This window comes from Sebastes umbrosus, chromosome 21 (assembly GCF_015220745.1).
Source record: "Sebastes umbrosus isolate fSebUmb1 chromosome 21, fSebUmb1.pri, whole genome shotgun sequence".
NCBI classification, from domain to species: Eukaryota; Metazoa; Chordata; class Actinopteri; order Perciformes; family Sebastidae; genus Sebastes; species Sebastes umbrosus.
In genome coordinates, this window is record NC_051289.1 from 14,356,805 (window position 1) to 14,379,538 (window position 22,734).

At 37.9% G+C, this 22,734-nt stretch overlaps 1 protein-coding gene across 1 annotated transcript; it reads left to right on the forward strand.

Moving 5' to 3' along the window:
- Window positions 1-949: 949 nt before the first annotated feature.
- On the forward strand, window positions 950-22,461 carry bmi1a (bmi1 polycomb ring finger oncogene 1a). Its single transcript, XM_037757598.1, is given in 17 exon segments — window positions 950-1,234; window positions 2,397-2,508; window positions 3,576-3,779; window positions 4,754-4,814; window positions 4,894-4,950; window positions 5,048-5,101; window positions 5,772-5,820; window positions 8,642-8,706; window positions 14,038-14,173; window positions 14,447-14,543; window positions 15,157-15,212; window positions 15,802-15,849; window positions 16,056-16,164; window positions 17,161-17,206; window positions 17,503-17,601; window positions 17,774-17,854; window positions 21,112-22,461. Coding segments are annotated over 17 exon segments (1,752 nt in total). The 5' UTR covers window positions 950-1,092; the 3' UTR covers window positions 21,448-22,461.
- The last annotated feature ends 273 nt before the right edge of the window (window positions 22,462-22,734 follow it).

Consider the following 22,734-nt stretch of genomic DNA (forward strand, 5'->3'; position numbering starts at 1 on the left):
AACAGACATAGGCTATAATATTAGAGCAAATCATGCATCTTTCAATAATTCAGAGATTTTTGTAAGATTTCTTAGTACTGTATAGAACTGTATCAGAATATAGGGTGAATTAGCCTAATGTAGGACATTTTTTGCATTTCAGAATTCTGGAATATATTGTGATATGAAGCCAATACATTAAATTCAAACCCAGTACCACTCCGAAATCCCCAGGATGAGTCCTAATCAAACCAACAAAAAAAAGAAAATGCAGATATCACACTCATAAAAAAAACTGGTAGACATATCAGTACTCTAATGCCAAGATTTCTCAGACAAATCTTGATTTTCTATTGTGGGACAGTCATGTCGGAAATGTTGGACACTGAAAAGTCTGTTAAAAGGCCTAAAATTACCTTAATCAACATAGGAAACACTCAAGGCTAAATGTGCAATCTCATGTTCAGTAATTTTACCACTTACAATGTTACTGCTGTTACAAAACCTTGAAAAAAATCAAACAGCAACATCAAACAAACAATAGACTATAATAGTTTTGAAGCATTTAGGCATATTGGAATGACATATACTGTAGACCAAGACCTATATTACCATATCTGTTATGCAAAGAAAGCATAATTAAATGCAATACAAATATAAATAATAATGAATAAAGACTATAATAGTTTTGAAGCATTTAGGCATATTAAAAAAGACATGAAATACCAATAGTTTTATTGACTTGTATTTGTTTGAGGAAGACCTACACCCACTGGAGCTTATGGTGTCCCAAATTAGGCAGTGTCCCACTTTTCTCTACGTTTAGAGGTAAAAAAAAAAAAATGTGTGGCTTCACCATGTAGTGGCAAGTTTGTCTTTATAGCCTCTTTGGTGCACATATGAGCAACAAGGGGAGAATCGCAATATGAAGACCACCACATATCCTAATAGCAATCCCCCCAAAATCGTGCTCCCATAACAGGGTTCTCCACATTAACCAGCCCTGCAGCTCTCTGGTGGTGGAATCAGCCTCAGCTCTCTGCTGCTCCACCACACGCTACATCAGCTGATCCATCACGTGGTCTGGTGTCGTGGGTCAACCCTTTTTGCAAAATGGAGTTGTCTGAGTCTGTGCAGAGAGGACTGCAGTCTCTAGCCGACCCGTCCTCCTGCTTCGACCAGAGCAGCTACCAGGCGCTGCTGGACGCGTCCTTCCGCAGCCTGCTCTCCTCTGCAGCGGACCCGGGCGTCCTCGGTGAGCCGACTCTCCTCCTCTCCACCGCCGACGCTTTTGTCTCCCTCCGCCGCTGCTTCCGGTTTCTCTCTCTCTCACCCCCGTGTGTGTGCATGCCTCGATGTGTTTTGCTGTTTTTTTTCTACGTGCATGTTGCTCTTTCTTTCTTTCTGTGTGTTTATATTCAGATCTGTAATGAGGCGCAGCGGTGCAGCAGCAGACAAGCCGCCCATCAGCTGCACTAAAGCGGGTTTATATTAGTCCTCTTTCTGCTGCTGCTGCTGCTGCTGGAGCTGCTTTACATTCAGCAGCAGTCACACAATCACACGGCCACTCGGGGATGCCTTTTGTCATTTTAAACTGGCATCAAGTCTACTCAGCACATTAGAAAAGACTGTTAGACTATTTCAATCACCATTAGTCCAAAAAAAAACGATAATGGAGATACATCCGATTGTGCACTTTAACCACCAGATCTTTGGAACCACCAGTAGGCTATGTACTCATTTAGATTTATGTCTAAATATAAATAATGCAAAATGACGAAATACTTGGCTACATCATGCAATAGTTACAGCTTCGACTGGTTGTTGTTTTGCATATGTTGTCCAACTTCTGCAGCATTCCGACTCTTTATAATGGCAGAATCATAGAGAAAGTGAAATGTCTACTCAAGTCTACTCAGCACATTAGAAAAGACTGTGTTAGACTATTTCAATCACCATTAGTCCAAAAAAACGATAAAGGAGATACATCCGATTGTTCTCTTTAACCATAGATCTTTGTTATAGCCTACTAATTTAGATCTAAATATAAATAATGCAATATGAAGGCATGATTTGGCTACCTCATGCAATAGTTACAGCTTCGACTGGTGTTTTTTTTTGCATGTGTTGTCCAACTTCTGCAGCATTCCGACTCTTTATAATGGCAGAATCATATAGAAAGTGAAATGTCCACCATGCAAACAAACAAAGGACCCCTGGCTGATGCAGCTGAGGGGCCCATTCACATGCAAATTGTCATTGATTTCCATTCTGGCACGTCAATCTGGAGAGTATATGGATCCCCTACATCATTTATACCAATCAAACGCGTCTGTTGCGTCCACAGAGAGAGAAAGATCTGCGTGTTTCTACCTGCAGAGTGTGCATCCTCACATTTAGGTGTTTTGTGCTTCCAGATCAGCCCGAGCTGAAGCAGATCGACCAGATCCTGCTGAAGCAGAGTCACACCGCAGTGACCACCTTCATACTGGAGGCGGTCAAACAAAACGCAGACAAGTCAACGATCAGGTAGGAGACTAAAAGTTTTCCTGTTGACTGTTTTTAACCCAACACACTTGCTAAAAAATAGGCTCATTAGTTATCTGTATATGGCTCTGAAAATTGTGCTAATATCACAGTGTGACATCAAATGTATTGCTCTATATGGTTTTATATTGTAGCCTATATTCATATTGTTAACCATATGTAAGGACACTATTGTTACCTTCTGATTCCATCTCCCAATAGACCATGAGCCTATAGGCTATTAGACTGCAGTAATAAATTGAATTAACAAAATATGTGAGATAGGCTTATTTCCTAGAGGAAACTGTATAAAACAGCAAACAAATATTGTACATTTAAAATACTGCATCAGTGTGATTTGCAGGAGGTCACAGTGTTGTTATACTGAAATGAGTTAATTAGCCATGCTGCTGTTGTGTTCTGAATGTGTGGCCCAGATGTCCCAGATGTGTAACATGTCCTGCTTGCAAAACAGCAGAAATGTTCCCACAAATAAAACAAAGGGCCAATCTTTTATTGGCCCTTTTATTATTAAGCAACTTTTGAAATTTGTCTGCAAGTTTTATGGAACAGCAGATGGATGCAAATCAATTAAAATAATATAGTTACATTTGACATGTTGGTCTGAGTCGATCAGTGGTAGATTATGATTGAAATACAGTTTCTCACAATTGTCCACCTACATTGCCTTAATGTTTAGATTTTTAGTCAGAGAAGGGAAGGTGATAATCTGATCATCAGTTGGGTGTTCAGGATATATAAAGCTAAAGATCTCTTAGGCTTCTAGGAAAGTGTTTCATTTTTTCTCATAAAAACTCCAGCTTTTAGGTTGCCTTGTATTTCTTAAAAACTGCAATTTAACTGTGATTACAAACGTTAACTTGGACAATGGAGGCATCCGCATTCATTCATTCTACATGGTACCAAAGTAGCACTGATGTATTTGTTCCCCTGTAATCTCTTTTTGGGAAGGGAAAAATACAAAGGTTACAATTAAAATGCTGGTGTAAAGTTGTCCAAAAATCTGCAGTTTTGTGAAATCTAATTAAAGTGTTGTTTTGTTCTTGCAGCTCCTGCCTTGAAGAGCTCACATTCAGTGCAGAGAGAATAGAAATCTTCTATAGCACACATCAGGTGACACTTCAAACAATATTGCATTTATAAAATTTTACAAAAAAAATGTTTTGTCATCTTGTGACTGTGCCCATAACTCATTGATCTCCATGTTTTGTTTTACAGAAACATAAAAAAGAACTGGAGCGCCTGTTAGCAAGGTAAGCTTGAAATTCTTAGAGCTGTCAGTGGTGAAGAGATTAGTGGAGGTGATGATGTTATTTTAGAGTTGTTTTATCCCAAACTGATCATGTCTCCAAGATAAAACTGGAACATGAGATTTTTTTTGAGTTGACACACAGAGATATTTCTAGAAGCTACAGTAGAGTTTGTATTGAACTGTGTTGAAGTGTGAGGTCTTCTTTCCAGAGCTTTCAGTTTAGACCAACTTTCAACAATCAAACATGGAGATTTTTCTGAAAAGAATTCACATTTTGTGAGTTCACACAGTGAAGCCTCAATACATCAATAAACGTATATACATACAAAATTCATAGCATGAGTTGTAAATTAAATATTGCAGAATTATAACTGAAAGTTTTTGCTCATTGATGATCACAAACTGAATTTTTATTTCCAATTGGTATTCGACTCCTCAGTAATTATGATTGACATGAGATGTGAGAGAAAAAAAAATAGTTTTGACATAATCTTAAAGAATTGGATTAGATTATTTACTGAAAATGAGGGAAGAGCAAGAAAAGTTGTTGCTTCAGCCCAGTAAGAAGCAGAGAGAGTCGAAAGAGACATGGAGTGTGATTAATTGCAATGTAAATGCTGCTTTATGACGCGCCATAAACAAACGCTCTTTGTGAAAGAACCTCATTGTCTGCAAACTGATTCGAAACAGTTGCAAACAAATGGTCAATTCATATAAAAACACGGAAAGTATTTTAATCTTCATAAAAAAAAGTAGGCACACAAAACTGTGGGACATGTGGTTAAATAACCACAAAAGGACTATTTGTTAAATACTGAAAGTCTTTAGAGGATCCGGCTAAAAATGCTCAAATGGGGATACATTTTGAGAACACATTTCTGCTTTTTCTCCATCATGCTGATCCTGTTTTCTGTATAATTTCTACTTAATCGAGATTACAGATGCAACACAATCTTTTCTGTCCCTCTCCTCTAGCATAGGAAGGTGTCCACCTCAGATTACAGACGCGTCATGGCGTCTACAATACCACGTAAAGGTACATTAAACAAGTTTTTTGAGCACATTTTTGTCTTTTTGTTGCACCAAACTAAAAATGTTGTTTCCCCGACATGCAGAACGCACAGGTCGATAAGGTCAACGAGCCTTTCTACTTGATTTCATTGAACACGGAGGTAAGACTCTAAGCATGCCTCCACTTTCCTGGATTTTCTTGGATGTGTTTGGTGCGCTTCTGCAGTGCGTAAAACAACGATTGTGCCTTTTTGTTAGAATGAAGGATCCACGGAAGATATCAACTTCACCTGCACAGTGGAGCAGCTACAGGTAGAGGAAGGATTTTATTCCTTGAATGCTGCTTTTTGATCTACTCGTCTGTCATTTTTACTCCAGAGTTAGACCATCTTAGTTGTATCATGAGCTTTTACGCACCATATTCAGCCTCAGAAACGAAAGTGAAAGAAGTCGACTCACTGAGCAGTTTTCCTCTTCAGAGAGGGCAACATCCAAAGAAAATATGTACTAAATTGTATCATTATATCTGCGACTTAATAAATGATAGAGCTTTTCATTGCTGCAGCCAAACCTTAAATATAATAAATGGAACCAACTGAACTTCGTATTGATGATGATGCATTAAGTTGATCAAGTGTGAAAAAAGAAATGCTATACTGGCATAATAACTTACAGTACACTCGGCTGTTTGATGCTTTCTGTTTATGTGATGTGAGGACTGACCTGTTTTTAAATAAATAATACAATTTAGATGAACAATGTTGGATTAACGTTGCAAAATATTTGGTGAATTCAGTTTTACCAAATATTATAATATTCCAGAATTCAGTAATCAAAATTCTGAACGCTTACTAATTCTGTTTAATTCTTATTTGATTTATTCTAATGAGTATAATATTCTTTTTTTTTTTTTTTAAATATATATATTTTTACCACCGGACGTGTTTCCTATTGAAAATGATCGATGGTTGCTTGTTTTCAGGATTTGGTGGGAAAGCTCAAAGACGCTGCCAAGAGTGTGGAGAAAGCCAGTCAGATGTGATGCCGGTGTCCAGTTTCCTCCTCGCCTTTTCGGGCACCACAAAAGCACTGAACTTCAGCAGTTTCCAGCGGCATTTTGCTCATCTCTCTTTAGAGCTTCTTTTGTACCTATAAGATTGACATGATGTGCACGTGAGACCATTATCATTCCAAGTTGTGTGTTTCAATTAAAACAGAAAAAAATCAAATCCACCTTTTGCTTTGAATAAATCCATGTGCTCACACTGATATAGCTGCACACATTGTCTTTTAGAAATTACCATTTTGGTCGGGGAAATATTTTTAATAACATTCAGTTGATGTCATTGTCATATTTTAGGATTTGTGTCGGAGAGATGTGAAACATTTAATTTTGAGCCAATGAGGTATAGGCATGTTTTGTCAACCCTGAATAGGATTTTTGCCATAGTTTCATGACAGCCGTGTGTTATTGTTTCCTGCAGCATTTGTTGCAACAAGAGCAGCTTTTTTCTGGATGGGATTTAGTTTATTTATAAAAAGTTATACTTTTTTATTAGCTACATTTCTCTGCAGGAATTTTGGTCCCCCTTTTAGACCCTTCATAAGCTTTCTGCATCCACCTCACACAGCTGAAAAGTTCAAAGCTCCTCAGCTGAAGCGCCACAGCGGCTCAGATTCCATAAACATCCGAGATGCCTTCATTTTCTGCGGCGCTGGCTGGAGGATAAAGGCTCCAATTCATCAAGTGGATGTTGTGGCGCATTTTTTTCTTCCTTTTCTCTCTCTCTTTTTTTTTTTCTTTTTTTTTTTGCAGATGTCAGGAAAAGCCTGTGACAAAGGTTTGACACCAGAGCCATTTGTCACATGGGTCTTTTTTTTTTTAAGCAAAGATGAACAGAGATTATTATAAAGGTTATAAAGCTGCCTGGCATGGTGCTCTCCAATAGACTGCGTTGTTCTTCTTGTGTGAGTGGATTTGGACGGTCAAAACGACACGGAACTGTGTGTGTGAGAGAGTGCGTGCTTGTGCTGCAGTTATTTATAACATCAGAGAGAGACGAGAGGGCACACCATCACCATCAGTAGCCTACTTTCTATACACGCGCGTAATAGTCTCATTTGAGCCAAAGTACATGAGAGGATTGGGCTATGTGTTGTGTTTCTTTTCGAGGTGAAAAGTGCATCAAACTGTTATGAATGTATATTATGGGTTATTTAAAATCATATGCGTCATAGCCTACATTATAGAGAGACCAGAATACACCGAGGGTAATTTTCAAGCAGCTGCCATCCATGGTGTCCTTTCAGCTTACATAGTGAGGCACAAACTAATACTTAATCTCTGAGATTTGCTGCTTAAAAGGCTGTTAGAATGTATATATGTGTGTTATTTTAGTCTATGCGAAGTAGATGAGGAGAAAACAGCATACACCGACAGTATTTTTTCTGCGCCCTTAAGCAGTGTCCTTTCAGCTCAAGTGAGGCACAAAACTAATACTTAGTTTCTGAGATTTGTTTCTTAAAAGGCTGTTAAATGTATATATGTGTGTTATTTTAGTCTATGCTTAGTGGATCAGGAGGAAAACAGCATACACCGACAGTAATTCCTAGGCACCCTTAAGCAGCTGCCTGGTGTCCTTTCAGCTCCAAGTGACGCACAAACTGCTACTAAGTTTCTGAGATGTGTTGCTTAATAGGCTGTTAAATGTGTTATTTAAGTCTATACATCATGCGTAGTAGATGAGGAGAAAAACAAGCATACACCGACAGTGATATTCAAGCAGCTGCATGGTGTCCTTTCAGCTCCAAGTGAGGCACAAAACTGACACTCAGTTTGTGAGATTTTGTTGGTGAAAAGGCTGTTAAAATGTCTATATATGTGTGTTATTCTAGTCCATACATCATGCGTAGTAGATCAGGAGGAAAACAGCATACACCGACAGTAATTCCTAGGCACCCTTAAGCAACTGCCATGGTGTCCTTTCTGCTCCAAGTGTGGCACAAAACTGCTACTTGGTTTCTGAGATTTGTCGCTTAAAAAGGCTGTTAGAATGTATAGATGTGTGTTTATTCTAGTCTCATGCGTAGTAGATCAGGAGAAAACAGCATATACCGACAGTAATTCCTAGGCACCCTTAAGCAACTGCCATGGTGTCCTTTCTGCTCCAAGTGTGGCACAAAACTGCTACTTGGTTTCTGAGATTTGTCGCTTAAAAGGCTGTTAGAATGTATAGATGTGTGTTTATTCTAGTCTCTACATCATGCGCAGTAGATCAGGGGAAAAACAGCAAACCATAGTGCCATGGTGTCCTTTCAGCTCAAAGTGAGGCACAAACTGCTTCTTAGTTTTTAAGATGTGTTGCTTAAAAAGGCTGTAAAAATGTCTATATATGTGTGTTATTTGAGTCTATGCATCATGCGTAGTAGATCAGGATGAAAACAGCATACACCGACAGTAATTCCTAGGCACCCTTAAGCAACGAGACCACGTGACCAAAGCGGGGCGGTCGAACTACAAGCCATTTTGGGGACGGTGTCAGTTTCCACAGAGCAACACACACACACACACACGCTGACTGCTGCTGCTGCATTTTCTACTGGAGGGGGTTGAAGCGGAGGATATTTTGGAGGCAAAGTTGTCGGTGCCGAAGTGGGAGTCGAACCGGGAGCACTGGAGCTCCGTGGATATCGGATACGCTCACAGCGCGCAGAGGAAAAACGAGGAGTTTTGTTTTTTATTCTCACCATCTGAAATGCGCTCCGGTGCGCCGTGCGCCTCCTCTCCGCCACTGACAGCGTCTGCAGCCTGCTTCAAGATGGCGGCTCGGCTCCTATTCATTTTCTGCTGAGCTGCACTCACCAACTTTCATTGTCTAGTCGCCTCAAGCTCCACGGATTCACAGCCGAGCCTCCAGGTACGCCTTCATCGATATCGTCTCCAACTAACGGGCGCAAAAGGAGCGCTTCTGCGTGGTGCTTTTGTGCGTGTTTTTTCCCCTTTACGTTACCGATCCAAGCTGGTGGATGTGGAGCTTTTCAAACGGTAGCGATCACCGACGTGGAGCTCCAGTATGTGTGTGTGTGTGTGTGTGTGTGTGTGTGTGCAAGCAACCACTTTTTTTTTTTTTTTTTTTTATTCCTTTCTGCAAAACATGTTCCTAGCTCGTGCACGAATGCGAATTAAGATCCACGCGCACCCGGTGTCGCATGATGTACTATTGAGCAACGTGTGCGTATAAGTTGATATTGGCTGGGGTTTGCATTGCGTCGTTTGGATTTATGTAAAGTGGGAGATGTCGGGTGAAACAGGCTGAGGTTGGATGAGATGAGCACAACAGCAAGTGCTCCAAACGCTCTTTCTAGGTTCATACTTCCATATAGAGGGTTTATTTTATAGAGATTGGTTCTTTGGAGTGTTGTGGACACGATGCTGTGTTGCTTTTGGTTGTATGTGACTAAATTCTGGTTTTATTAACTTAACATGGATTGTATATCCCATGAAACGTGACAAGGAGGGCGAACCATTTCAACTGTGCGTAAATGTTTCATGACGGCTGCTTTGGTAAAAACACTGGATCATGGTTAAACAGTGGTTCTTTATGTCTTGGTGTGTGGTTATTATATTTAAGAAGGATGGTTGGGTTTTTGAGAAATTAAAAAAAAATGTGTGGAGCGACTCGTCGGCCAGGAGACATAAAGGCTGGTGGAGTCTCTCTATAGCAGTCACTTAATTTCACATAGACTGTTTTGTTTGTTGACATGTATAAGCTCATTATGGATTTTCTATATTTTCACCTCCATGCAGGCTAAATGCTGGCGCACTGTGTGTGGCTCTGGATCTGGTGCTTTACAGGACAAGCAGACATGAGCCAGGGCTTTTTTTTGCCTCTTGGGGGGATAAAAAATTATCATTTTACTCATGAATGCTGTTGGGCACCCTCTGTGTGTGCTTAATGGGTTAAAATTAATGTATTTCCCCCCAACCCACACTCGGGTTTGCAAGTTGACAGCCTCACATGTCTGAGAGTAGATGTTCTAATGTAGCCTGGATGGTTTAGTGTGTTATGAGTCACATTTAAGACACCAAAAGTGCTTCTTGTTTGTGTTGACTTTTCAGTCATGTGGTGGATTAGGAATCTCCAGGTTATTTATTTCAACATTTTCTGGATTGTCTGAGGTCTTTGGGTTTTTCCCATTGCCGATTTTTTAATTGGGTTATTTCCAGCTGCTGCTGATTTACGTGTAAAGGGGGGAACCTTTATTACAAGAGGAACTGCTCTCTGTTTTGGGTCATTGCAAAGAAGCTGAGAGGAAATCTCCTCATTTGTTGTTGCTTTATTGAGAGAATTACAGCGGGTCTGAATTAATTGATGTGTTATCAACACCAACTAAAGAACACAGCCAATGTGATGTATATAGGCTGCATCTTCTGTATAGCCCACAGTCCCTGTTTCTTGATTTAGTCTTTACAGCAGCGTTTTGCTGGTTTAAACACCATTCGTTCCCAGTCTGAGCAAACTTCTTTTTGGATTCGTGGAGTGATTGACTCTTATAAAGTGATCATGCAGCTCCCACAGGACAGAGAGGAGACCAGTTGTCCAAACACCAAGTCAATCGATTAATGGTGCAACAGGCTCTCTCTCTGCATGTATGTAGACATTACATCCATCATTATCCATGTGTGGAGTCGCTGTCCAAACTTGCCTTGCTGCTGTGGCTCCTCCATAAAGTAACAGTGTGTGGTTCAGAGCTGGCTGTCATCCAGTGCTGAAAGAGGGATCACCTCCTCTTGTCTATGTCTTGTGTGTGTGTGTGTGTTACATTTAGACTTTTTAATAATCACTGGTGTTTTTCATTTCATCAAAGGGATGCCCTGAAAGTCATTATAGCTTTTTTTTTTTATTAATACGCGCCGATAGATTATTGTTTTACAACCTTTCTAGAAGATGCTTATAATGGCTTATAAATACTGGATAAAAGGGAATATGTGGATACTTTGTCATTGGAGGACGTATATCCTCCTGGGAACCGAGTTAAAAAGTGTCTTCCAATTACTTTTTTTTGTGATTTCCTTCCTATTTAGGGGTTAAAAGAAATGTAGGCTTGTTAAACTTTATTTTTATTGTCCACTGTATAGTGGACTACAGGACTATTTCAGTGTGAAAAGACTAAAAAAAAATGAATGTGAGTGATATTAAACCAAGAATACATTCAAACTGATTAAAAAAAAACAACACATGACATATCACTGGAAAGCCTAGGATGTCCTCTTTACAATACACCAGGGGTTGATAGAGTAGGTCAAAAGAGTAAGAGGATATGCATGTGGACAAAACGTCCACTACAGAGGACACATGTCAATGGGCTCAGGAGGATATTCACCCGTTTGAGCTTATGATGTTTGTGGGTTTGTATAAATGCCAAATGGCACAAAGTATAAGCAATGTTCAGGAGCTGGCTGTCATCCAGTGCTGAAAGAGAGGTCACCTCCTCATGTCCATGTCTGTGTGTGTGTTACATTTAGACTTTTAATAATCACTGGTGTTTTTTCATTTCATCAAGGGGATGCCCTGAAAGTCATTACAGCTTTTTTTTTGTATTAATACGCGCCGATAGATTATTGTTTTACAACCTTTTCTAGAAGATGCCCTATAATGGCTTTATAAATACTGGATAAAATGGAATATGTGGATGCGTTTGTCGTTTGGAGGACGTTTTATGATGTTTGTGGGGTTTGTATAAATGCCAATTGGCACAAAGTATATAAGCAATGTTAAATAAATGAAGTGTGTGACTTTAGTTGCTTAAATGGCGCAGAATATAATAAGTATAATCCAGTGTTTTGCGCTTCAACTTCAGCAGTCGTGTTGTCCATGTTGGTTGGTTGGTTGGTTGGTTGGTTGGTTGGTTGTTGGTGGAGCTGCTGCTGCGCGGCGCTGCTTATCGCGCATGAAAAACACGCAGAATAGAGCCGAGCTTCTGCTCCGTTTTGGGCGCATATGCTACACCTTTCCTGTGGTGCGTAAAGATTTTTGGGATTTTGCGTAAACGCGCTGGATAGTGTGGTTTTATTTGCCCCTTTTTTCGCAGCCCCGTTCAACCGATACGGGCTTTTTTTTTTTTTTTTTTTTTCCTCCACAAAATGGCAGCCGTGCTGTCGGCAGCCTGGCAGTCCAGCCAGCCGCTGTCTGTCTGTCTGTCTGTCTGTCTGTCTGTCTGTCTGTCTGTCTGCCTGTGTGCGCTGGAGGGACCAGGATAGTCCCTCCGGTTCCTCCTTAGACTTCTACACGAGAGTAGCTCGCCGTGCTGTTTGTTTTGGTTGGAGATCCTGTCTTGTTCTGGTGGTTTACTGGCGACCAGCCATGTGGGCTAAAAAGCAAAAGGAGTTGCCATAGAAACGCTCAGGTTTTCCCCCCATAGCGCGTGTGGCACACCTGACGCAGTGAATGGGTGTCTCCATATCATCCACACACTCACCACACATACTGAATATTATTTTCCACCAGAATTTCCTCAATTTCAGGTCTAGTTATACAAAACAACTTTACTGTCAGTTTGCACTGAAGTTCATTTTGCATCCAGCTCAGTTTGAGACAAAGTACACACATACAATAGACATACTGTTACCATAGACACAAGTAAGACCCATCAGACAAAAAAACAAACAAAACACATCACAATAAATCAAAAAGTAAGGAAAGGCAAGGCAGCTTTATTTGTATAGCACATTTCAGCAACAGGGCAATTCAAAGTGCTTTACATAAACATTCAAGAACATTGCAAATAAAGTGCAAACGAACATTAAGACATAATTAAAAACAGTTATAAAAACATTAAAGATTAGAAAATACAAACAAGCTAAAAATAAAAGAAGCTATAGGATAGAAACTAAAATAGAGTATAACACACAAGAGTAAAAGCTCTAGTGCAGTATAAGATCATGATCTGGTTCAATAAAAAACAGCAAACAGGAACGTTTTAAGCTTTGTTTTAAAAGAACTCAGAGTTGGAGTTGGTCCTGCAGGTTTCTGGGAGCTTGTTCCAGATATTTGGTGCATAAAAACTGAACGCTGCTTCTTCTGCATGTTTAGTTCTGACTCTGGGGGACACTAAGCAGACCTGATCCAGATGAACCTGAGTACACAGACAAAGTAGACAAAGTACACATACAATAGACATACTGTTACCATAGACAGGCACACAAGTAAGACCCATCAGACAAAAAACAAAATCACAATTATTCATACATAACACATTACAAAACTACCATCTGTCCTCTGGATTTACATGTCTTTTAGCAGCACATTAATTGTTATTATTTAGCAACAAGATGGACTGATGGACAAAAGCCTTTCTTTAGCCTGATGCAGGTTAAATGTACAGTAGGGACTCTGAATCGCCTCTTGGAGGGCAAAAATTGATATTCCACCATTTAAAACATGTAAGGGATCAGAAGAGATGCTGTTGGCAAGTCTTCGCATACTCTTAAAAGTGGAACGGCCACCAAATAAATCTATCCATTTTTTATTATGAGAGATACATTATGAGACGCAGATGCGCATTTTATTTTGAAGGGCAGCCTATTGATGCTTCATTGGTCTTATTTGTTTTTATAAGTGTTATAGCCTATATCTTTAGATTTCTGTCTCGACTCTTGCCCACTGATTTTAAAGCTACAAATGCCGCATTTAATATCAGATTATCCAAATCATGACGCATGGAACCCAGAATATTCTGTTCTAGAATTCTGTTCTAGATTCTATTCTGTTCTCTTTTTTTTTTTTTTTTTTTAAAGCTGAGAAACTCCTTTGATTGAAAAAAGCCCGCGTGTGTGTGTGTGTGTGTGTGGTTGGATCTGCGCTGTTCACTTCGTCCTCTGATGTTGCCATGTGTTGAACCATGTTGATTTAACATGAAGCTCGAGGAGGAGGAGGAGAAAGAGCGCAGCGCCTCCATCGATCTCCAAGTGATTGATTTATGATTATTCACTGCGTCTCTCTTGTCAGGTGACTCTGTGTGGCTGCAGCTATCAATCTGCCACCGCGCTCCTTCTTATTTGATTAGCATAAAAGATGATGTTTCTTTAACACAGTCAAACAAACAGCAGCCCTTTTTTTTGATTTCTCCAAATGGTCTGCTTTCGCTGTTGTAAAAAGGAGGAACCTGCATCACCTCTGATGCCTCCTCTCCGGCCATGCATGCCATTGTTTTGACTTGCTCGTCTCTTTTTCTTTCTCTCCACGCAGGATTGTTGTTCCTTTCCTCTCAACATGCATCGGACGACCAGGATAAAGATTACTGAGCTCAACCCTCACCTCATGTGCGTCCTGTGTGGAGGATATTTCATAGACGCAACGACCATCATCGAATGTCTTCATTCATGTGAGAAAACTGACACAAGAAAAATGGCATTTGTTGTATAGGGGGGAAATGTTACCATGGAGTTGTGCACATTAATGACTATGAGAATATGTTGCATAAGTTATAGCCTATAGAGGAATCTTTCTTGCATGTTTCCCTACAACTGTGATTTGATATAAACTGTTCAGTGTTAATGTTGCAGACAGATTTCTCCTTAAACCAGATTGGTGTACATCCAGGATATCCTTTGAGATTACATCTGATTTCTTTCTTTTGTTTTTCTATGGTTTGCAGTTTGCAAGATGTGCATTGTGCGCTACCTGGAAACCAGCAAATACTGTCCCATCTGTGATGTACAAGTGCATAAAACCAAGCCTCTGCTCAACATTAGGTGAGAAATGTGTTTATTGAGAATTCTGCATCTTATTTGTTTGTCTCTTTTATTGCTTTTGATCATAGATTGTATTTATTATTTAGGGCAAAGGAGTGTGTCTTTAAGATACCTAAGATTCACAGTGTAAACAAACTGGCTTTTGTGCCCCTGCAGATTTTGTTATTGGTTATGTTATGCAGCTACAACAGTAGTTTGAACATGCTTTGTTTCCTCTTTTTTGCCCTTTTGTGTTTTTCCCCATTTGTATTCGGGCTGGATCAACCAGTGCTTGGTTTTAAAAGACACAAGGAACACTTACATATACTATATGTGAGATTTTCCACAGCCTTGAATACCAGTTATGAATGTCTATTGAATATGTGTGTGTTGCATGCAAGCTGCATATGTGCTGCAAAGCAAGAAATGAGTATTTATGAATGTATATGTTAAGCGAAGAAAACACACTTTGCAGTGATAAGCTTTTTATTTTTCCTCTTCTTCAAGAGCTTAATTGAAAAGGAACGATTCAACCATGCAAGTCTTGGGGATTCCAGTATCTCAATGACTTGACTGAAGTTTCTCTTCCTCTCTCTCTCTCTCTCTCTCTCTCTCTCTCTCTCTCTCTCTCTAGGTCTGACAAAACTCTACAGGACATTGTGTACAAGCTGGTTCCCGGCCTCTTCAAAAGTAAGAGCGCGACAGTTGAACCCTATCTAACATGTGTTTACTTTCATTCTGACTCTGCATCTGCACACTTGTTCTAGCTTTATTTTGATCAGTTGTTTCATTTATAGTCAGCCAGCCAGCTGTAACATCTGTATTACCACTTCTACAAAAAAAAAAGACTTACACATATTTATGTTTTCAATGTTTTTCAATATGTTCATAATCTGTTATAAATGCGTATGCTGCGGTGGCTGAGCTGAGATCATATCTACTGCTGTCATCATCACATCGGGTTGTTTTTCGTGCTGGTTTTGTTTGGTGTTATTCTGTATATGCTGTTGATCAAACCTCTCAGAATAGGTCAGGCAAAACTACATTTGTTTTATTGCAAAGGCTCATGTATTTGATATGTCCATTTGATATGATAACATGAATGTTGAATGTATGGCAGGTTTTGAGGCACTATTTTTGCTGTAATGAAATAACCCTGTAATGTCACCAAATGTTGGTAATTGTTACATATTCTGATTCCTGATCGAGATTTTATATTTCTGTGAAAACTGAGAAAGTGAACAGACTTGTAATTGCTTGTCTTCCTGAATGTCCTCAGATGAAATGAAGAGGAGGAGAGACTTTTATGCGGATCACCCTGTAGATGGTGAGTTAGAAAGCAAATGTATATAAATATGTTATTTCATTTCATTATAGTCACCCAAGAGAGAACCACATTTCTTGAAGCTATGGATGAAGACTTAATTTCTGCTCTGTAGGCGTTTCATTGCAGTTCAGTGTTCCAAATGATATATTTTTGATTCGTTGTTTTTTTACTTAATTTTCTGGGTATTCATATGTGTTTTTCTACAGCCTCTAATGGATCAAATGAGGATCGTGGAGAGGTAGCGGACGAGGACAAGAGAATTATTACAGATGATGAGATCATCAGCCTCTCTATTGAGTTCTTTGATCACAGCAGGTAGGCATTGTTGTTTGGTTTTGTGCCACTAAGTATTAATCATTCCGATAGAAATGTCATGATTTATAATGCCATAATATGCTTAAGGAAACATTTAAGCATACATATTGTCATGTATTTGATCAGATCTTGTTATTTGAATGACATATTGTCTCAGATAGATCATAATTGATCAGGTCCAACCCAAGTGTTTTCTGGACCCATTAATAACTCTGCTGTCCTGCATCAGAAGGCATACTGTCCTTTTGTCTTCCAAACTTAGTTTTCCTACTGTCCAGAATAATAGATATCCAGGGTGGAACACTGCCAAATGAGTCATATACTGCTAAGTTATGTCCTGAACACCTATTTTCTTTAGGTTAAGTCGTGATGGAGTGCAAAACCCCACCGGAAAGTGTGTCTGTTTTCTTTGTATGTTCTTTTATTTCCATACAAGTGTAGAGAAATTCGAAAAATTTAGGTTGAAACTGAGATGTTTGTAGAGGGTTTATTAAAGCAGAGATGAGTTAGGATTGTAATATTTGGATAAGGTTTAAGAAATTGGCCTCCAGTTATCATTTCTGGATGTCACTTATGTAGGCTCTTTTTTTTAAGGAAGCGACTGATAGATGTGTAACGGATTGCCCCTCACTGTTTCAGCCTTAATGAAATTATTTCAAAATATTTATGTTATTATTATATTTAATTTTATGTTTTGCAATTTTAACACTTTTTTAACATTTTAAGGGCTGTTGACATGAGTAATAAGCCAAGTACTGTACTAGTATGTGTCAAATATGGTTTCAAGAAAAAAAAAAAATGTGTTCTCTTCATTCAAGTGGTAGATCATTGGGTGTCCACAAAATATATGTTTTTTTTATTTTTAAATATCATGTTATTTATTGCTAATAATCAAATTGTGTTATTGCATGTAGGTATGATGTTGGCACCTGGAAAAACACAAGTATCACAGAGCTGTAAAGTATTAATATTTCCTCTTTATTTTATTCTGTGCAGACTGGGAGGTGCAGTGGAAGACAAGCCGTCTAAAGATCAAAATATTGTGAGTAGATTTTTGGCCACGTTGTGTTCTCTGCCAGCATTATTTTTCTTGTTAACATCCTTTAGAACAAAATAAGAATGAAACGTCCTGCAGACTCCTTTTTAAGGAAGCAGCTATATTTAATTGTTCACTTTTCCTGTTGTGAAATCTGACACATGTTAACCAAACATGGTTTCCTCTTGGGAAAGGGCTACATTGTTTTCTTATAGCAAATCATTTTCCTGCTCTGTATCAGTATATTTATATACAAATGGGTTGCCGTGTGTATAATTTTGGAATATTTACATAATCTGCAGGTGGCTAACAAGAGGTACCTGCAGTGTCCAGCAGCCATGACAGTCATGCATCTGAGGAAGTTTCTGCGAAGCAAAATGGACATCCCAAATGCCTACCAGGTCTTAATTGATTTACTGATTATTTATTTATTTATATAATTTTTGACTAACTTGAATATAACTGTCGGTACAAGGGAATTGTGATATTATGATTTTTATTTCAAAAATTGTATTTAAATGCAGATATATTTACTGCTCTATTCAAGTTAAAATATGTTTTTTCTCTCTCTAGGTTGAAGTCATGTATGAAGACGAACCTCTGAAAGATTACTACACGTTAATGGATATAGCATATATCTACACTTGGAGAAGGGTAAGAGATCTTTTTGGACAAAATACACTTGATTTCAGTTGGTTTATCCACATGTCTAGTCATAAATCAAATGTTCTTATTTTGTCCATTTATGTATGATGTTGTATTGATCATTTTAAGTCTTCTATATTATCGAATACATTTAGCTATTATCATGTCCGTTTTATCAGCTGGAGCATTCATTTAAACACTTTGTGATTTATTGTTTTTAAAAATGCAGTTTTTAGCATTTTTTTTAGCAAAGACAACCAATAATCTTCAAATGAGTGTATTTAGATTTTATTTTACTAACAAATAAATTCAGGTCACACATTTTGATTTTAGTTGCATCAAATAGGCTATAAGGCACTGCACAGAAAATAATTGTATGTTTGTTATATATGGGTTTCCGCCACTCTGTTGGTGGTGCAGACACTATAATGTGGACCATTTAAAAATATTTTCATTTGTTAAACATAAAATACAGAATGACAGGAGGCTGTTGGATGGGGGAGGTTCTTGCTCAGACAATTTTATATACATTTTAAAAATATTTTTATTTGTTAAACATAAAATACACTGACAGGAGGTTGTTGGATGGGGAAGGTTCTTGGTCAGACAATTGTATATATATTTCAAATTTTCAATTTTTTTTATTTGGCTTGTAGGCCCGCATAGAGGTTATTCAGAATCAGAATCAGAATCGTGTTTATTGCCATGTGTAAGAGGTATACACTAGGATTTTGCTTTGGTTTTGTTGGTGCAGTATAATAACAAAAGAATAGATCAAAATGTTAGAATAAAATAAGAATAAAAAAATTTAAATTCTACCAATATATAATATAAGCTATAAACATGATATAAAAAGATAGTGCAAATATTGCCGGTGTGCAAACAATTATGTACCAGAGAGGGAGAGAGGGAGAGAGGGATACAGTAGGGGGGTGGTATTGAGAGTGTATGAAAGAGGGGGAGAGTCAGTTATTCTCTGAGGAATGGAAAAATACATCTCACCTAAAAATTCATTTGATTATAGGCAAGGGAGAAGTCATATTTTGGATGTTTAAAAGAGCTTGGTTACATGCTATTTTCATTTTGAATAATTACCAAGTTTATATTTGGTCATGGATGCAGGTGATCTCCATAATGTGACTAGATTTTGAATTAGGTTGGACAAATGCATTTGGAGTTCATTTTTTTTGTATAGGTCCATTATGGCTGGTTCAAAACATCTTTAAACATAAGGTGAAGAATAGTATGTATAGGCTAAGATAAGATAAGATAAGATAAGATATTCCTTTATTAGTCCCGCAGTGGGGAAATTTGCAGTGTACAGCAGCAAAGGGGATAGTGCAAGAAAAACAACAAGATGCATCAGCTAACACAGTAAAAAAAGAGCTAAACAAAGTGTAAACCAAATATGAAGCATTTAAATAGAAGGAAGTATAAAATAGGAGCAGTATTGACAATAAACAGACTATTAACAAAATTGCACAAGTGGAAAATGATATTGCACAGTGAGAATGAAATGAATGAATGAATGAAATTCCACCTGAAAATATCAGGTTATTGTTTTATTTTTTATTTATTTTATGCATTTGGATTTAATTCAACAGTTGTAGCATTTTATTCTATCTTTATTCAACCCTTGAATTAGGTTGGACAAATGCATTTGGAGTTAATTTTGTTGTATAGGTCCATTATGGCTGGTTCAACACATCTTTAAACATACACTGTGAAGAATTTCCCAGTAAAATAACAGTAAAGAACTGGCAGTAGGGTTGCCTTAATGTTACTGTAAAATTAACATTATTATACTGTTGCTGAAATTTACAGCTTTGTACTGTTAGTGAAAAATACAGTTTGAACTGTTTTTTTTTTATTAATTTCACAGTATTTTACAGTTCATTTACTGTTTAAAGATACATTATATAGCTGTTTTTCACCTTTCTTTTACATTATCTTACTGATTTGTTTCAATGCACTATTTAGGTTGTATTTTTTACATACATTTTAATAAACATAATTTTTTGCCTAGATGAATAGACTTGAATAGCAGGTTACAGACATAGGAATAGTCACACTAAATACAATTAAAGGCACTTGTTAGGAAAAAGGCTATAATGGACTTGTTGACACTTTTCCCAAAATGTCTGTCTATAGCTGGCTACAAGCACAGAATGCCAACCAGAACAACATGTGAGTGAAGAACAGAGCTAATTCACTGATTTTACAATCATGTACAATGTACAAGCCTCACATCTGCAGGTCAGGTCCCAGAATTAAATAAATACTGCATGAAACTGTTACTGATGATACTTCAGACAGTTGATCAGCAGTAAAGTGCTGTTTTTTAAGAATGCATTATAGTTCAGTTAAAAAACGGCCTATGAGCGTAATTTAACAGGTTTTCTTTTGTATTAACAGTAAAGCACCGTTTTTTAGCAATAACAGGTTAATACTGTTGAAATCCTGCTGTAAATTAACAGCAATTGTTTACAGTGTAGTGTGGAGAATAGTATGTATGATAAACTTGTTTTATTTTTTTATTTATTTTATGCATTTGGATTTAATTCAACAGGATTTTTATTATATCTTTATTCAAACCTTGAATTAGGTTGAGCAAATGCATTTGGAGATAATTTCGTTGTATAGGTCCATTATGACTAGTTCAAAACATCTTTAGTGTGAAGAATAGGCAATGTTAAACTTGTTTTATTTTTTATTTATTTTATGCAATTAATTCAACAGTTCTAGTATTTTATTATATCTTGTTTATATATATATTTTTTTGTTTTGTTATATACTTCCTTCTATTTAAATGTTTCATATTTTGTTTTGTTTGTTGTTCTTGTTTTTTGCACTATCTCCTTTGCTGCTGTACACTGCAAATGTCCCCACTGCGGGACTAATAAAGGAATATCTTATCTTATCTTATCTTAGCCTATACATATTATTCTTCACACTATGTTTAAAGATGTTTTGAACCAGCCATAATGGACCTATACAACAAAATGAACTCCAAATGCATTTGTCCAAGCTAATTCAAAATCTAGTCACATTATGGAGATCACCTGCATCCATGACCAAATATAAACTTGGTAATTATTCCAAATGAAAACTGCATGTAACCAAGCTCTTTTAAACATCCAAAATATGACTTTTCCCTTGCCTATAATAAAAAATACATACATATACAAATGTCCCCACTGCGGCACTAATAAAGGAATATCTTATCTTATCTTATTCTACCTTTATTCTAACCCTTTCCTCTCCAGAACGGCCCGTTGCCTCTGAAGTACCGAGTCCGACCCAACTGTAAGAAGATGAAGGTGAGCCACGCACAGCAGGAAGGCCAGAACAGCGTGAGCAGAGCATCCGGTCCAGAGAGCGACTCAGCCAGCGACAAAGCAGGGAGTCCCACCGGGGCTCCGTCCACGTCCTCGTCTCTACCGAGCCCCGGTACACCTGCAGCTCAGTCTCCGCAGCAGCACCCCGTTAACGGGACTCCGGCTGTGGCTCCTCCGAACCCCAGCCGGTCCTTCACTCAGTGCGGCAGCAGCAGCAAGCCGAGGAAGGTGTCTCTGAACGGCTCGTCGACCTCCTCCGGATGACGCGGAGCTCCGGACCAGAAACCAGCCAACGCCAGACAACCGCTCAGCTAATATAGGCCTCCTGTTTCCATGCCAACGTAGCTCCATTGTGTAGACAACTCTTCTTCTTCTTCTCTCCATCATCTGTTGTTCTGAATATTATGGCATCATATGTAAGTTTATAGTGGAATCAGAGACATTTCAATAATAATAATAAAAGGAACAGAGGAAAGTTGGGTGGGAATGTTTTTTTTATAATATGAAAGCAGATTTTTTGATGTTGACTTTAAAAAAAAAAAAAAAGAAAAAAAAAGAAAGTTGGAAAAAGGAGATGGACAAGCATTTATCCCCATTTTTTTTTTTTTTTTTTTTTTTTTAAAAGCTACATCTTTATTTTAACAGAAGTGACCGAAGAAGATTTTATATTTTCTTTTACTTTTTTTCAGATTTCAAAAAACGTGTATAAAAATCATGATTATTATCATGTGTGTTATGGGATATTTTGTCAGTTTAAAAAACATGCATGCTCATGATAACACTTTTTTTTTTTAATTTTATGAAAGAGGATTCTGTGTGTTTGCCCCCACAAGTCTAGTTTTTTGGAAGTGTTTGAGATCTTTGTTCCACTTAAAGGAACATAACTTTGTATGCTGTTGGCTTCATGGAAAACATGCCTATATGGAGGAGAAAAAAAACAACTTTAAATTGCCTTTTACTGGAAAAACAAACTTGTAGCTGCAGTGGAATCGGATTGCTTATTATCCTCCACGTCTTTAACACGTTATAAGCGAGAATCCACGTGTAAATATAAACAAAATGCATATTTAATCAGCGATGATGTTATTCTCTTATTCCCCTTTTGTTGTTGAGGGAATGACTTGGGCTCCTTGTTTCAGCTCCATTTCATGCTCAATGATGTTTTTGATGTCTCTCCTCGTGTTTTCCGTATTTGTATCGCTCGATTGTATGGACAACTTATTGTATTGTTACTGTTGCACAGTATAAAACATCTAAATAAAACATTTTACACTTATAGAAGAAGTCAGTTCGATTTCCCCTTTTTGTGATGGAGGACCAATCAGTCAGGTCTGGTGTTTTTTGCATTAACAACCAAATAAAGGAATAATAATGCAAATGGGCAGACAGACGGTGCAAAGCGCCAGATGTCTGTGTGAATCAGATGTAGATAACTCGGTTATAAGGAGGCTCTGAGCAGTCAGGAGATCTGGAGGTCCATTACATTCAATGAAGATCGAAGCCTTTTTGATTTTTTGTTTTGTATTGATGATTTATCACATGAATTAATTA